This window comes from Bison bison, unplaced genomic scaffold (assembly GCF_000754665.1).
Source record: "Bison bison bison isolate TAMUID 2011002044 unplaced genomic scaffold, Bison_UMD1.0 scf7180017864373, whole genome shotgun sequence".
Classification (NCBI taxonomy): Eukaryota; Metazoa; Chordata; class Mammalia; order Artiodactyla; family Bovidae; genus Bison; species Bison bison.
The window spans coordinates 9,011,509-9,027,787 of record NW_011494945.1 but is presented as its reverse complement, the minus strand read 5'-3'; the positions used below and the strand labels follow the sequence as shown (position 1 = coordinate 9,027,787).

The window sequence follows — 16,279 nt, the reverse complement described above, 5'->3', positions numbered from 1 at the left end:
GTTTTTAGCATTCTTGAGAGGTTGTTGTTTCCACTCTTTGCAGAGCTTTGGAGGTAGTGGATGGAGCACATGTGGCTGGAGAGTATGAAGAATTTACACTGCACTGCGGGGAGTCCCAGTTCTTTCACACCACCTGTGAGATGCCTGGTGCTTTACCTACAGAGTCTGGAATCTTTAAAAAGGTAATGCTTCATTTCCAGTATTTGACTCCTAGGACTAAACACTTTACTGAATTAAAGCAGTGTAAAATATCACCTGTCTGGTTGAAAAACATAGTTAAAAAGATCGTAGATGCATTGGAGAAGGAAATGGCAACCCACTCCAGTATTCTTGCCTGGAGAATCTCAGGGATGGGGGAGCCTAGTGGGCTGCCATCTATGGGATCGCACAGAGTCTGAAACGACTGAAGCGACTTAGCAGCAGCAGATGGTTAAAAGGTCATTACATATCAAAGCACCGTGATAATAAATCAGGATCAAAAGATGAGTTTGAATCTTTGCTCTTTGCTGCCTTCAGAAGTTCTGCCTGGTTGTCATGGGTGCCTTTTGCTGCCTTTTCCCCTTTATATACCTTTAACTCAAAGATATACAAAGTAAAATTACATCAATATTTGGAAACAGTGATTCTTTCCCATAAAAAGCATTTTATTTACTTACATTTCCTTCCTACTGTAAGGCATTTAGAGTTGTTACCATTCTATCAGGAGTTACATCTTAATATCTAGATGTTTGCATAGGAAGTTCTAAACTATATTGCTTTAAGAGAAGCTTTTAATTGTGTTTCTTTAAAAGAAACTTTATTTTGCTTTAAAAGTTAAGTTCTAACTTAACTATATTGCTTTAAAAGTAGGAGATAAAAGTATATTCTTATTAAACTGCATCCTTTTACCCATGAAAGGACATGGCTTGTGCACTTGCCTGCAAGCAGCAAGATAAAATAAAGTCTTGACTCACAGTGTGAGAGCTGGTTTAGCTGCCAGACTTTGAAGGCTGTATAATACAGTTCTTGTTACAACTTCTTAGAAGATCACTGAGGGTTAGCAATGAAAGATGGTTCGTCATGAAAGAAATCCCCTCCCCAAAGGAGTTTGTTTTAGTAATGCAGTATATTAAAAGTGAAACAATTACTTAGTGCAAGATGAAAAATTTGGAGATTGGATATACAACACTGTGAATGTATTTAGGACTACTGATGTATTTAGGATTAAATGTATTTAGGACTGCTGAGCTGTATATTTAAAACGGTTAAGATAGTAAATTGTATGTATGTGTATTTTACCATAATGAAAAAAATTTTAAAATATCCTTGGTGATGGAAAGCAGTAAGAAAAAAAAGACATGATGATATCATAAGTTCATATTTTACAGTTTATTAGAAAATAAAAGTGGGTAGGGAAATTCAACAGAAAATTCTTTCTAACTCAAAATAGCATAATTTATCAATGAGTACCAGAAGTATAAAATTAAGTTTAAAAAATGGTGAAATGAAAAAATCAAATTTAACTTAAAAAATTAAATAACCAGGCTTACTATAATTTATATGTACTTTCAAATTGGTTTTACATTTTGTTCTTCTTTATAAGAAACAGTTTGTAACTGGAAACAAAACCTGATAAATCCAGTCACTGGCCATGAGTTTTGAGTTCTTTTCTATATTTGTCCCTTAATAATTATAATTCTGCAAGTGTCATGTCATTAAGTATCTCATGATATTTACTGAAGTCCAGGAAACAGTTGGTAGCAGCATGTAAAATTGGGCCAAAAGTAACTTCCCTGAGAGCGATGACTGTGAAGGGTCTGTGGTACTCCCTCCCTTGGTCTACAGTTCAACAGTAGCCGTGTCTTCTTCACGATACTCTCACCCTGTCTAGATATGCTCTCTCTACCCTTGCTTGCTCTCCCAGGATGAAGTCAAGGAGGGCTGGCAGGGAGAAGGAAGCCAGGCAGAACACTGGGAAAGGCAGACGCCTGGGACCAGAAATGGATGAACTGGGCACCCAGTGTGGGAAGGGAGCCAGGGCAGATAGAAGACAGGCAGGAACTCGAAGAAGGGAGAGCATAGGCAAAGCGTCGTTCTGGCTACAGTGTCTCCACGTGCCGCCTGAAATGGGGTCAGCCAGGCACTGCCTGCATGCTCTACCTGCACCACACCATCCTGCTCAGCGATGGTCAAATGCCCACAACAGGAAGAACAGGCTTCCAGGTCCACTTCTGGATCTGCCGGTTGTCTCTCCCTCTCCCTCTCTCTCCCCCTCCATCATCCCTCATGGGTCTGACTCTGGATCTTTCTCATCTGCATATTCTATAAGGACTGGAAGAAAAGACGAGGCATAGTGCTCTCTTGCCTACTGATGGTGTTTTCAATTTTATGTCTCTTGAGATCATAGCTGAGATGTGTAACTAGACCATTTTCAGAAGTGTAGGACAGCTCCATACCACCAGTCTGACCAGTATTACTGAGAAACAGAAATTAGTTCCACGTAGATTCTGGGTAATTCATACCTACTATAAGTGCCAGGGTGCCTCCCATACCTTTCAAAGGATTCTTCTTAGTCTACACTCTGAAACGAGCCTGGGCATTTCCTACAGGATTCAGCAGATTTACTAGGCAATTGTATCAGCATCACCCTTGGTATCTTTCCCAGGCAGAAGGCCATCAGTTCTTCTTAAGATCCCTGAGTTGATCTAGCTCTCTAAGTTATATCCGTTTATTCAGACAAATGTTTCAGTTTTTTATTTGCACTGAAGTTAAGCCATGTGTCTTCCCCCAAACAATTAAGGTTTATTCATTCTCTTTATGTGTTCCGCACACTCTATGTTATTGTGTTTGTTTACTTATTTAACATGTTAAAATTCCTTAGACATTCTTTAGAGCTGACAATATTGTATTGAATCCTCCAATTGAAAGAAGACATTTGTTCTACATGCTTGTATAAATGGAAACGGATTTTTAAATACTAAGATAATATTGCCTCTCAAACAAGTATATACATCAACTAGGAAAAAGGGCTTGTGGGTCCTCAGTCATGTCCAACTCTTTGCAACCCCATGGACTGTAGCCTACCAGGTTCCTCTGTCCATGGAATTTTCCAGGCAAGAATACTGGACTGGGTTGCCATTTCCTAGGTAAAAGAGCACAACCACAAATCAAAGCAGAATATTACTAGAATTTAAATCTTATATGAGAAAAATCACCAAGGATCTTATTTATTTACACAAAACAATTTTTTCCTTTAAACAGCTACATAAAACCTTTAGTCAGCTTTAGAGTAGAAGATGTTTATGTAAAATATTTATATTTTTAACAGACTTTTCATATGAGAGAAAAAAGCATAAAAAAGTGGTATCATTAAGTGAAAACATATACCATTTATGATAATCATATTGAATAATTCTTTCTTTGCATGTAAGAAAGGCTTAACCGTGTATATTAATATATCTTTTTGCTGTATTTTTATACTTTTTATATTTACTACTTAGTTCATTTGTAAATGAAAATGTCTTAATTCTACTACATTCTACTACTTTAATTCTGTAGTAGAATTGTCACATTTTCAATCATTCTGGAGCCAAACTTAAGCAAGTTAAAGGGAATAAACAGGTACAGCAATTGTTTGATTAAGGGGAAAAAGCTGTTTTTTTTTAACCATTTGGGTATTTTTATTCTGAACTTGGATAAAGTTTCTATTTCCCCTATCCTGTGTGTATGCATGTGTATAGTGTGTGCGTACGTACTTTTTAAAAGAAAAAGTAAGCCCTGCACCCTCAAGCCAAAGTAACTATAATCTATAGAACAGAAGGAATTTTGCCAAATCAGGGCTGCTCCTCTAGTAGTCATATGTACAGATTTTGATTCTTGTCTATGCTTCTCTGAGCCATCATTCAGGAGACTTCTGTGAATCTTTCATCTCACTCTTGCGATTGGGATGCTCCCAAATCATCCAAAACAGACAGATATCTGCTTTAGTCTCAAGTATCTCAGAGGTGTTTCTACCACCATCACTTTTGACAGCTTTTTCATCACCCAGTTAATCTTATAATTGTCAAGGTGGAGTGTTTTCCAGCTTCCAGCCTGGTTATTCTAGTTTAGTCAATACAGATAACAATTCAGTTCAACAAGCATTTGTTCAGGTAGTAAAGAGGACAGAACATTTCCTAATATGTTCATTTACCATGTTCCTCAGGTAGCTGACCACACGGAGAGGCAAGGTCCCATTTCTCTTTCCAACCCCATCATTTCTCCTTTTTCTCTCTCTCCCTAGCTGTTCTACATGGCCAACCAATTTTCCTCTCGATGGCCAATCCCCAGATTTAACTCATTTCTTAGGCTGGACCAAGTTCAAAATATGAATTACTTAAGAGGCCTCCCACAATGTAGGAGACCCTGGTTCGATTCCTGGGTCAGGAAGATCCGCTGGAGAAGGGATAAGCTACCCACTCCAGTGTTCTTGGGCTTCCCTTGAGGCTCAGCTGGTAAATAATCCACCTGCAATGAAGGAGACCTGGGTTCAATCCCTGGGTTGGGAATATCCCCTGGAGAAGGGAAAGGCTACCCACTCCAGTCTTCTGGCCTGGAGAATTCCATGGACTGTATAGTCCATGGGGTTGCAAAGAGCCTGACACCACTGAGCGACTTTCACTTTCCCACTTTAAGAGGGCTCAGACTTGTCCACCCAGCCCAATCCCCTGGCACCCAGTGTTGGGTCTTCTCCACTATTGGGCTGGCCTGGGACACAGTGCACTTACATTGGTCACTTGGCTCCTACACTTTGGCTTTGATCACCCAGGTTACTAATCCCACCCAGAGCCCTTCTGAAGTTATCTTGCAAGATGTAAGACCTTTGAAATCCTGAGTTCCAACTCCCTAATGCTAGTCCTGAGAATGAGGTATTTACTTACTAAGTCCTTCCCAATAATGACTTCCTTGAAGGACTTATGAGTATCATCTATCCCTTCCAAAACTGCATTTGACACTCCTGGTGGCACTTCATCTTACCTGCATGTGTGATTAGAGATTGCTGGGTCTTAGAATTACCTTGTCCCAGATCTCTGCTTATATCGTCTGTCAGATCTTGATGTCATTTTACCCACCCCACCCCAGGACCCTGTCCGTACTGGCTGCATGCAGAATTCTTCCTGTGCTCTGTAAGTACTATCCTAAAAGGCTAAATATAGTGCTAGGAAGGACTTCCCTGGAGGCCCAATGGTTAAGACTCAACACATCCAGTGCAGGGGTACAGGTTTGATCCCTGGTTGGGAAACTAAAATACTGCATGCCATGTGGCCAAAAATACATATATATATATATATATATATACTGGTAGCAAAAAAAAAATTCAACATAGCGATGTGTACAGTATGTTACATTTTGTGTAAAAGGGGAATTGGAATATACATATATATCATTGTAGATGCATTAAGAAATTATAAAAGGATATATGAAAAACTAGTGATAATTACTTAATAGAGGCAGGGGGAAAGAACAGATGGGATGCAGGTGGGAGACAGACATCCTACTGTGTTGTTTCTCATATTTTGAATTTTGAACCATTTGAAAGTATTGCCTATTCAAAATTTTTTGATGATGGAGGAATGAATAGATATGATTTAAGTTAAATTGTGATTAAAGGTCATACCTATTCATCCCTTCATCTGCAAAAAATTTTGAATAGGCAATACTTTCAAATGGTTCAAAATTCAAAATATGTGATTAAAGGTACACTGAAATGGTTTAGGAATGCATGTGTGATTTTTTATGATTCTCTGATTTGCTGTAAACAGTACCAATCCTGACTGCATTGCCCAAGGGGATGTCAGGTTGTTCCTAAGTTTCTTATTGCACCGTTCTACTGCCTTCGCCTATAATCTTTCCCATGCCTAGAAAGTCTTTGTACTTGTCTACTTGCAAAATTCTACTCATCCTTTAAGATCCTGCTCAAACACCTCTTTCTTTGTGATCACTGCCCTGGAAAACACGTTCATTTACCATGGATGTATCACGAACTCAGCACTTACCATATTGATTTTCAAATCTCTTTCCTTACCGGACTAGGAGGGCCTCAGGGTCAGACTGCATCTGTATGGCTGGAACATTATCTATAAATTTTGCATGAATGAAATACCATTGGTTCATAATAAAAGGTAGTAGAAAACAATGCTGTTGCAAATGTGCAGCATTTCAGCTCTAGTTTGGTTGAATTTTTATTTATGCCTTCAAGGTAGAGAAGAAAGCCCACCAAATGTGTATATATATGTAGGCAAGCCACGTGTGGGCAGCAGAAAGGCAATGTGACTGTTTCCAGAGCATGACTCCACCTTCCTTCTCCAGCACTTAGGCTGGGGGGTTGCAGAGATCAAAGTGGATCATGGTGGCATAGGGAACATTGTTTCCCTGAAAAAGCTTGGTATTATTGGATATAGCAAGAGCTGCCTTTTCTGCATAAGAAATTTCACATGTGGGGTCTTCTGTAAGCTGGAGAATGTTGCTTTAGTATCCTAGGAACGGTGATAACAAAAGCAGGACATGGTCAGTCAGTCAGTCAGTTCAGTCGCTCAGTCGTGTCTGACTCTTTGTGACCCCATGAATCGCAGCACGCCAGGCCTCCCTGTCCATCGCCAACTCCCAGAGTTCACTCAGACTCAAGTCCATCGAGTCAGTGATGCCATGCAGCCATCTCATCCTCTGGCGTCCCCTTCTCCTCCTGCCCCCAATCCCTCCCAGCATCAGAGTCTTTTCCAATGAGTCAGCTCTTCGCATGAGGTGGCCAAAGTACTGGAGTTTCAGCTTCAGCATCATTCCCTCCAAAGAAATCCCAGGGCTGATCTCCTTCAGAATGGACTGGTTGGATCTCCTTGCAGTCCAAGGGACTCTCAAGAGTTTTCTCCAACACCACAGTTCAAAAGCATCAATTCTTCGGCGCTCAGCCTTCTTCACAGTCCAACTCTCACATCCATACATGACCACAGGAAAAACCATAGCCTTGACTAGACGGACCTTTGTTGGCAAAGTAGGACATGGTATACCAGTTCTTTTTCTCTTAAAACCTAAATATCTGATCTTACAAGAAAAAGACTGATTGACTGTGTATAGCTAGCTCTGGGAAAATCCAGCCTGTATATAGCTATCTGTGATACTGTGCATTTAAATGTATCATAGTCACGAGGAGGTAACAGGAAATCAATGAGTGATTTGTTGTTATTGTTTTTGTACACCAAGTACATGTGTTGTCTTCCTTTGAGGTAATAACTATGGGTGCTGTTTATTTACATATGTATAAATAAACATATTAGTATATATTAGCCAGTCCATTTCCCTGTAACCTATAAAGCTTTGTCTCTAGTCAGGTTTTTTTTGTTTTGTTTTGTTTTAAAGCTTGGTAATATATTCATTATTTTTCTTCTAAATATTTGTTTATTGCAAAAAAGTTCAAACAGTATGAAACATACAAAATAAAGACAAATTCTCCCATTACACTTGGAAGTAGCTAGTTTGGTGTATATCCTCTCAGAGCTTTTTGTTATGCATTTATAGATATAGAGTTAGTTTATTTGTGCTTTTTCCACCAGAAGGGATCATATACTGCATTGTTGTTGTTCATTCATTCAGTCGTGTCCAACTCTGCAACCCCAAGGACTGCAGCACGCCAGGCTTCCCTGTCCTTCACCATCTCCCAGAGCTTGCTCAAACCCATGTCCATTGAGTCGGTGATGCCATCCAACCATCTCATCCTCTGTCCTTCCCTTCTCCTCCTGCCTTCAATCTTTCCCATCATCAGAGTCTTTTCCAGTGAGTCAGTTCTACACATCAGGTGGCCAAAGTATTGGAGCTTCAGTTTTAGCATCAGTGCTTCCAGTGAATATTCAGGGTTGATTTCCTTTAGGTTTGACTGGTTGGATCTCCTTACAGTCCAAGGGACTCTCAAGAGTCTTCTCCAGCACCACAGTTCAAAGCATCAGTTCTTCGGTGCTCAGCTTTCTTTATAGTCCAACTCTCACATTCATACATGACTACCGGAAAAACCATAGCTTTGACTAGACGGACCTTTGTTGCCAAACTAATGTCTCTGCTTTTTAATATGCTCTCTAGGTTTGTCATAGCTATACTGCATGCAGTTCTCTAATTAGTTTCTTTTTACTAAGCAGTCTTTGTGATGACCTTTTCAAGTCAGTATCTGTGCATTTGCCTCTTTTGAATGGTTAGTGTTCCATATGTAGTATGGAATATGGTAGTATTCCATATGTCTATTACAATGACTCTATTATTCTCTAGTTAACCAATATTTATGAACACTAAAGTTATCTGCACTTTTTAGAAAATTTTTTACATATTTCCATCTCTATGGGGTTTTTTGATCAATATTTCTATGGGATAAATTCTCTAGAAGTGAAACTACTAAATCAAAAGCACACTTATTTTTAGATGTTAAAGATATTGTCAAATGACCCATAAAAAGGTTTTATCAGCCTAAGCTCCCAGCCAAAGTGAATGAATGTGCCTGTTTTTTTACCACTTTATAAATGTAATTGATGTAATGTAATTAATCTTTTTCATTTTGCCATTCTGTTGATATCTCATTGTTTATACTTGTAGTTCTTCAATTAAGAAAGAGGTTAAACTTTTTTTTTTACATTTATTGGCCATTTGCATTTCTTCATTGAATTATCTTTTTGTGTTTTCTGCTCATTTCACGTTCTTCTGCTCATTTATGTGTTGGGTTTATCTTGCTTATGATACTGTGACAAAGTGATAATCATTGATATTCAAAATGGATAAAAATTGTTTTTACAGGGAACATTTTAACCTTTTGTGTTCTTTTTTAAAAATAATTTTGTGTTTGGTTATCCAATTAGGGTTTAAATTTGCTGTTTGTTTTTAGGGTTGGGAGTTCTGTGTAGGAGAAACTGTTAAGTTGTGAGAAACCAAAATGCTTCCCTGCTCTTCCTAGAGAATGAGTATCGGAGGAGATGGGAACAGGAGTGGGGCTCCTGAAATTATCCTTTCTGGTCATTCATGCAGTGGAACTAAATGACAGCCTCAGAAGAGTCACTGAGACGTTTTCCCCTCTCATTCACTCTAATTCTACTCCTGCGTGTCTTTCAGTCCCTTTGTTCAAATGAATTTCTTGAACTTACAATTTAAAATATTTACAACAGTCTTAGATTCAAACTACCAAGGACTGAACATTTAAAGTCCTTCTGGATTCCGTTTCTAGTTCTGTCAGGAATCCCTGGCTGATAATCATCCTGACCAGCATGCCTGTCTTGTAAGGAAATCGTTAATGATTGTAAAGCCCAGGGCATATACAGAGCTCTCTGTAAGTAGTAATTATGGTTATTGTTCTCTGACATCCTTAAATTTCAAACAGAATTCCTACCAGCTAATGTAGTGCAAGCAAAACTTAAAGCTCTTGTGACATCATTCCCATAATAAGGAGGAGTGGCTAGCCAGTGATGCTCATTTGTTTTCCTGAAGACATCAGGAGAGGATCATACATCATTTTGGCTGTAGAGATGAAAATGTGGTGCTTTGTCTTCTTTTGAATATTCTAATCATAGAGCATTTGTTTTGATCAGAAATCCCTCATTGGGGATCCATTCTTTAGTCAAGAACAAAGCCCTCTGGCTACGCTCAATGACATTTGGGCCAATTGGAACCATATCTGGTTGCTTATGTAACTCTAGACACCCCACTTCTGCAATTACTACTTCCGTCCTGAGGAGACACTGAAGACTGGTCCGATCCAGAACCTCGATGGGGGGTCGAACCTGCTGTGGGTGTGGCTGTGGCAGGTGCGATGGGTGTGCCAACAATCGCAGCAGGAGTGTGGACCCTCGGAATAGACACCCTGACTCCCGGAATAGATGTGAAAATTCTAGAAACAGGTACTATGCCAGGGATCTTGAGGTAAGTCCTTGCTGAGGGAATCCTTCTGAATCATTGATTTGTCCAATGTCTCTTTAACAACAATTGAGCATGGGTTACATGATAGTGAATGAGAATGTGTTACTGTTTCACAGGGTTAATGCCATTTTCATCTTAAATATTTGAAAGTATCTTGAGCACTATTTATTCATATACTCAGATACTTTTTTCTTAGTGTTAAACAATTTTTTTTGGTTTGTTTTGCAGTCGGTTAAAGCTTTACTCAGAAGGGCAATGCCAGTGAGGGTAGCTCCTGCTGCACACTGTTCTCTGAGACAGTCCTCCCTGCCTTAAGCTTTTTAGAACTCCTTACACTGTAAGAGAACCATGCTGCTTCACATTCTCTCAAAAACCACTTTCGTTTGTGCTGAGCTTGTTTGCAGTTTACCAAGTTCATAATTGAATCAGATATTAAATCATATAAAGGTGTTTTGAGCAGTGGAATATTTTAAGAGTCTGGATCAACAGCTCAGAACTGCTTTTTGTGTACCTAATTTGACAAGAGATGCTCTTAAAATTGAGAGGTGACTCGAGGTCTTAAACCCAGTGGTCACTATTTCCAGTCCCTGTTTGTAAAAGCCAGTGTGTTGTTCCAGTAGATTTTCTGTGCTACTTTGTAACATGTAGGGTAGCCAGCACCCACAAGCTTGAGCTTGCCTTTGATGCTTATTCATCCCCCTCTTCTCCACCTGTAACATTATACATCTGCTTTGTTTTGCCCAGGAAAACTTTGAAGCTACTGGAATGGAATGTATAGGATGTGTACGTCAGACTAGTTTTGTAATGTGCTTTAGGAAAAGCAAGCTGTGTGTACTTCTGACCTGCTGTTTTCCTCAGGATGCTGATTAGAGTGTAACCCATAATCTATTGAAATGGTAATAGATTTAAATGTATTAATATGTGTTTGTGTGTATATACATATACATACATATATTTATGCTTGTGTGTTGCACACACACATGCACTCAGACTTTTGAAAAATATCTGAATGCTAAATCAGCAAATGAAGGCGGAATAAAATTTTTGAAGTTAGTGCTTTGCAGACCACATTGGTCAGATGGATCTCTTCGCCATTTCTTATATTCAAGTCTGAATAGAAGGGACTTAATATTTTCATTATTCTGTGCTTAGTCCCATGATTATTGATTTTACTGTCTTTTCTTCTTGGTAGAGCTTTGATATCTCTCTGCCGTTGTACATAATGACTTTGCTTTTTGGAAGCTTTAGTCAAACATCATCTATAGAGAGGTCAAAATTTTACAATGTATCAATTTGTGTCCTTTGCTAATTAGTGGTTCACTATCAGCTACCAGGGGGTATTTTTAATGACTTTCAACCAGCAACATGGAAAAATTGTTCAGAAGAACATGGGGGAAAACAAAAACTTGTGACTTGAGGACAACAAGGTAACACTAACTTAAATGCTTAGAGCCTTTGGGTAACATGTGACTGTGAGAGATCTCTGTGATTATGACAATTGTAATCTGAGAGAATCGCTCCAAGGCAACCTCGGTCATCTCAGTGAACAGTGGGCCATCTCACCTAATCTCCTGCTGACTTTGAATGTAGATCTTAGAAACTTGAATGTGCTGTTAACACATCAAGATAATCTGAACAAGAACCCCAAATAATGTGGAAATTTTTTACTAGTTGATTTTGTTTTAATAGTATCTTAAAATGAAGATCGACCAGTTTAGAAAATGAGGGAAGTAGAGACTGATCTGTCATTAATTGTAAAACTCCCAACTTAAAGCATCTCCCTGTTGGTGATAATAGAAAGAAAGTGAAGTTGCTGAGTCGTGTATGACTCTTTGCAACCCCATGGACTGTAGCCCACCAGGCTTCTCTGTCCATGGGATTTTCCAGGCAAAAATACTGGAGTGGGTTGCCATTTCCTTCTCCAGGGGATCTTCTGACTCAGGGACTGAACCCGGTCACCTGCATTGTAGGCAGACGATTTACTGTCTGAGCGTAAATGGACCAGGGATGTCTGTTGGTGATAATACTCAAACCAATGCAGAGGACTTTGCCCTTGGGTTCTCTCATAAGCTTTTTCCAAAAATAGCTAAAGAGACTATCAAAATACTTCCAATAATTAACTTCTGTGAGTTTACCAATTAAGTGAAGTTTCATCATAATGTATATGTTAATTCAAAATATTGAATTTTTTCAGGTATTTTACAAAATGACAAAACAATGATCAATACCTTTTAAAAAGAAACCTCTTTGATTTCCTGTCTTATTTTAAAACTGCAATAGTCCAAACTGGCTAAAGTAATCTAGTAAGTAACTACCTGTGAATACAAAAAATTATGCCTGATCAATATCTATTCATCTTTAAAATTCAAGTTAAATATTATCTCATTTGTGAAATTTCCCTGAATTCTCAGTTGGTATTGTCTGATGTCTCTGATGTTCTCATGGAGTTTTATAATATCCCAAGTGATTTCTTCATATTATTATTCAGAAATTATATCTCTTCTCCACTACTCTACAGCAGTGTATTCCCATTCACATTTTATTTACACCTCATGCTGCTTCTGTGGTATACGAGACACTCAAAACCCATAATTGCAATAACTGGAAAAGTGAATTATAAATACAGAATTATTAGTCCAGAAACCAGAACTCTGATTTCAGCTCTGCTTTAGACCAACTGTGTTATCTTGGGTGAGTTATTTATCCTTGCTGGGCATCAGCTTTTAATTTGTAAATTAGGAGATGAGAATTGGATGAGACAGTACTCTGTAGAGCTCTTGGGATCCTCTGAGGTGCCCTGGAGGCTACAACAGCAAGAAAGGGATGGATGGAAAGCTGGATGGGAGAGGAACTCAGGCTTGCAAGCTTCATGCCTTGTCTTCACTCAGAGATACTGACTTATTGATATGTTTGTTTTCTATATGACTAAATTCCTCTATAACTTCTTTAGAATAAAATGCTTTACTGTTGATAAAATCATGAAAACAGCTGGACTAGATTACTGATAATGTTCATCTAATTCTAATGTCTGTAATCTTATGTAACATTTGTATTAATTTATTATCATATTGCCTTTTAAGAGAAATTTAATCTCATTGCTGTCACTGACTTGTTTAAATGTTCACTGCCCTTCCCATATATATCTTTTCTGTTCTGTTTGTGCTTAGCCAACTTGTCTATTACACCTTGTATTTACTTTTGAAATCTGAGTAAGCTGCTTGCCCCTACCAAATGTTCTTTCATTCGTAAAAAATCATTCTTAAATTTAATGAATTGTTTTGAAATTCATTCCTATCTATCTGAGCATAGAAACCTTGAATATCTAGTTTTATCTACAAATCTGGTGAAGATATTCTTAATTACTTCCTTCTGGTCATTTATGAAGTCACTGAGTAGAATGATATTCAGGTTGGAGTTATTGTGTGTGGGGGGTGGTGATAGTTGAGTAAATTGATATTCTGACTTTCTGTGGTGTTAGCTGATATTGCAATGAGTTGTCTTCTCTACCCTCATCTTTTTTAAAAATAATATTTGAAAGAGCAAATATTATGAAGTTTGTGAGTAAATATTGATTGACAGCTATCTAAAGTACTAAATAGAACAACACATATTTTCACAGCATAAATAATAATGACGGAATTAGCAGGTAGCTTACAGAAGGAAAGGAAAGAAGCAGGAAAAGGTCAAAATATGCAAAATAAGGAAAGAGATTCAAATACTGATGCACTCAGCATTCATTCAAAGCTCATTAAACGTCCCTAGTGCTCCCACAGTTTTAATGCTAGCATTCTGCCAGTGGCTTATCCTTTGTTCCTTATGTTTGGTACAAGTGCTATTTATTTATTCATTTCATGCTTGTTAATGAGGTACCTTGGGAGTTTCTCCTTTCAATGAAAATGGAAGGGAATGAAAAGGGAATTGTTGGAAATACACTGACTAATTCAGTCCCACAAATTACCAACAACTTACCCTAAAACCAGCCTAAAAGAAATGACAAACTGATTTTATTTAAGATTAAAAAATAAGATCCAATATATCAATTACATTTGATGCAGTGTTGTCCTGTCTTACAATTAGGAAAGGCCTTAGAATCAAGGTGATAGTTGAACATATGAGATGATAAATTAAGCAAAGTAGAATGTATTTGGTTAGAGAATGGTACAGAAAGAAAACTTAGGAAGTAGAATTTTTTTTCAGGAATAAGTATGTGGTGGTATCCAATTTTTAAATACAGAGAAATTGTTGTAAAGTCTTGAGCAAAGAAGCATTCATGATGAATGTAATATTTCAGAAGTAGAGGCATTGATATTCCTGGTGTGATAGAATGGCAGGGTTGAGGGAAGTAAAAAACTGAACACAAATGGGGACTGAAATCTCAGAAACCGCCCAGGAGGCTTTAAAACCAGTATGGGCTTGTATTAACTTAGAGGCTGTTGAATGGGTGAAGTCAAGAGATCTGATGATGGGTTGCATGTAGGAGAAAAAGTGGGTGGAATGAAAGTTTTTAAGGTTTTTAGTTTTGGAGGTTAGAAAAATGGTATTCCTTGGTGACAAATGAAATTCTTTAGAAAGGAAGACGGCTTGCAAGGAAAAATGATTTGTTTTTTAGAAAATGTTATCTTTGAAGTAGTAACTTGAAAACCAGGTAGAAAGTTTCAGAATCATAAAACAGTATGGAGAAATAGGTTTGGACTACCATCAGAGAATGGAAAATTTTCAGTTGTTTTTCTTTGCTTTCTCACTTCTCTCTCTCTCTCTCTTTTTTTTTTTTTTTTAGTGAATTGACATCAAAATTCACTTGGCAGAAAAATCAAAGCTAAACTCTTATGAGGCAGTTTATTATTTTTAATTATCCCATTTACAGCTTCTCTAGTAGCTCAGTGGTAAAGAATCTGCCTGCCAAGCAGGAGACTTGGGTTCAATCCCTGGGTCAGGAAGATTCCCTGAGGAAGGAAATGGCAACCCACTCCAGTATTCTTGCCTGGAGAATTCCATGGACAGAGGAGACTGGTGGACTACAGTCCGTGGGGTCGCAAAGAGTCAGACATAACTTAGCAAGTTAACAGCAGCATCCCATTTAAAGTGAATTATCATACATATTTGCTGCAGAAGTATTAATCCATTATGGTACACACACATATTACCTTTCCAAAATCTGAAGATTCTTACTTTTTAAATACTTCTGGCCCCAGTGGGCTTTGCATAAGGGATTGTGGACCAGTAGTAAAAGTTTGAAGAAAGAATGCCAGTGATGGGATAAGACAGAATCATCCATAACTAGGAGTCATCTATAAAGTCAAATAAATGATGAGAGAATGAATCATTAAACTTAATAAGGAGAAATATTATCATTCACAGAATAGAAAGTAAAATTGAGATAGGGAATTCAATAAATAAGTTGAAGGGAATAGTGGATTTGTCAAAAAGAAGGATAGGGCTGAATTCATAGAGTTCTTGAAGATTATGGGAGTAGAGGGGAATGGGCACTGGCAGCTAGGAAAGGACCTTGAGGTTTATTTACAGGTTGAAGACAGCAATGAATGGATGGGGAAGATTAAAGAGAGACTGTCAGTGGGGTAGCGGCCCAGAGGGAAAGTTTGCTTGCTAAGATAGGCCAAGGCAGTTGTAGAAGCTGAAAAGAGAAAGGAGAGGGGACTAGAGTAGAAGTGCTCCAGAACGAGGGACTCTTTGGGGAGGTGAAAACTTATCGTGAGGCAGATCTTGAGCACTAGTGGACCATAGTTTCGGAGATGAAGGGAGACACAGACTAGGCACAGGCTATCAGAATGTGAAACTAACACAAGAAGGAATTCCTGCTGAGGAGTTTCACTTTTCTTTGTGGAGAAAGAAAGTCACTACCCACCCACCCACCACCCCCTCCCCCCAAAAAATGGGTCTAGAGGAGAATTGAGATGATTGAGAACTATGTGGTTTTGGCATAATCACTGATGAAAGCATGGTAGGAAGTCAACAGGAAACCGAGGGTGTCAAAAGGGCCAGAATGAATAAAACATCATAAATCTATAGTCCAGATGTGCACAGAGTACTGTTTGGCTGTGGCTCCGTTGTTTTTCAGTGTGATCTGTGATTTTCCAGAAAGTAGGATCTCTTATATGTCCCGGCAGACATGTAGATGTGATATGTGAAGTGACGCACACAAAATGAGCAGTTGTCAGTGGTCTTCCCAACAGTGAGCAAGTGGTTATCCCAGGGCTATCTAAGGGCATAAGTGCCACACTGCAGTTGTCTCCTTACTGGTCTCTCTGCCCCCTTCTTTTGTACTCTTACCCCCACCATTCTTTCTGCACAGAGCAGCAGTGTCATATTGTCAAGGCATAAATCACATCCTACTATTGTACTTCTCTGCTTGTAACTCTCT

At 38.5% G+C, this 16,279-nt stretch overlaps 1 protein-coding gene across 1 annotated transcript in view; it reads left to right on the top strand.

Annotated features, from left to right (window-relative positions):
* AIM1 (absent in melanoma 1) overlaps window positions 1-16,279 on the top strand; it is a 258,316-nt gene that overhangs the window by 130,634 nt on the left and 111,403 nt on the right. The window contains exon 3 of the mRNA XM_010856701.1: window positions 44-182. Within this exon, the coding sequence (XP_010855003.1) occupies window positions 44-182 (139 nt within the window). The remainder of the gene's footprint in view (window positions 1-43; window positions 183-16,279) is intronic.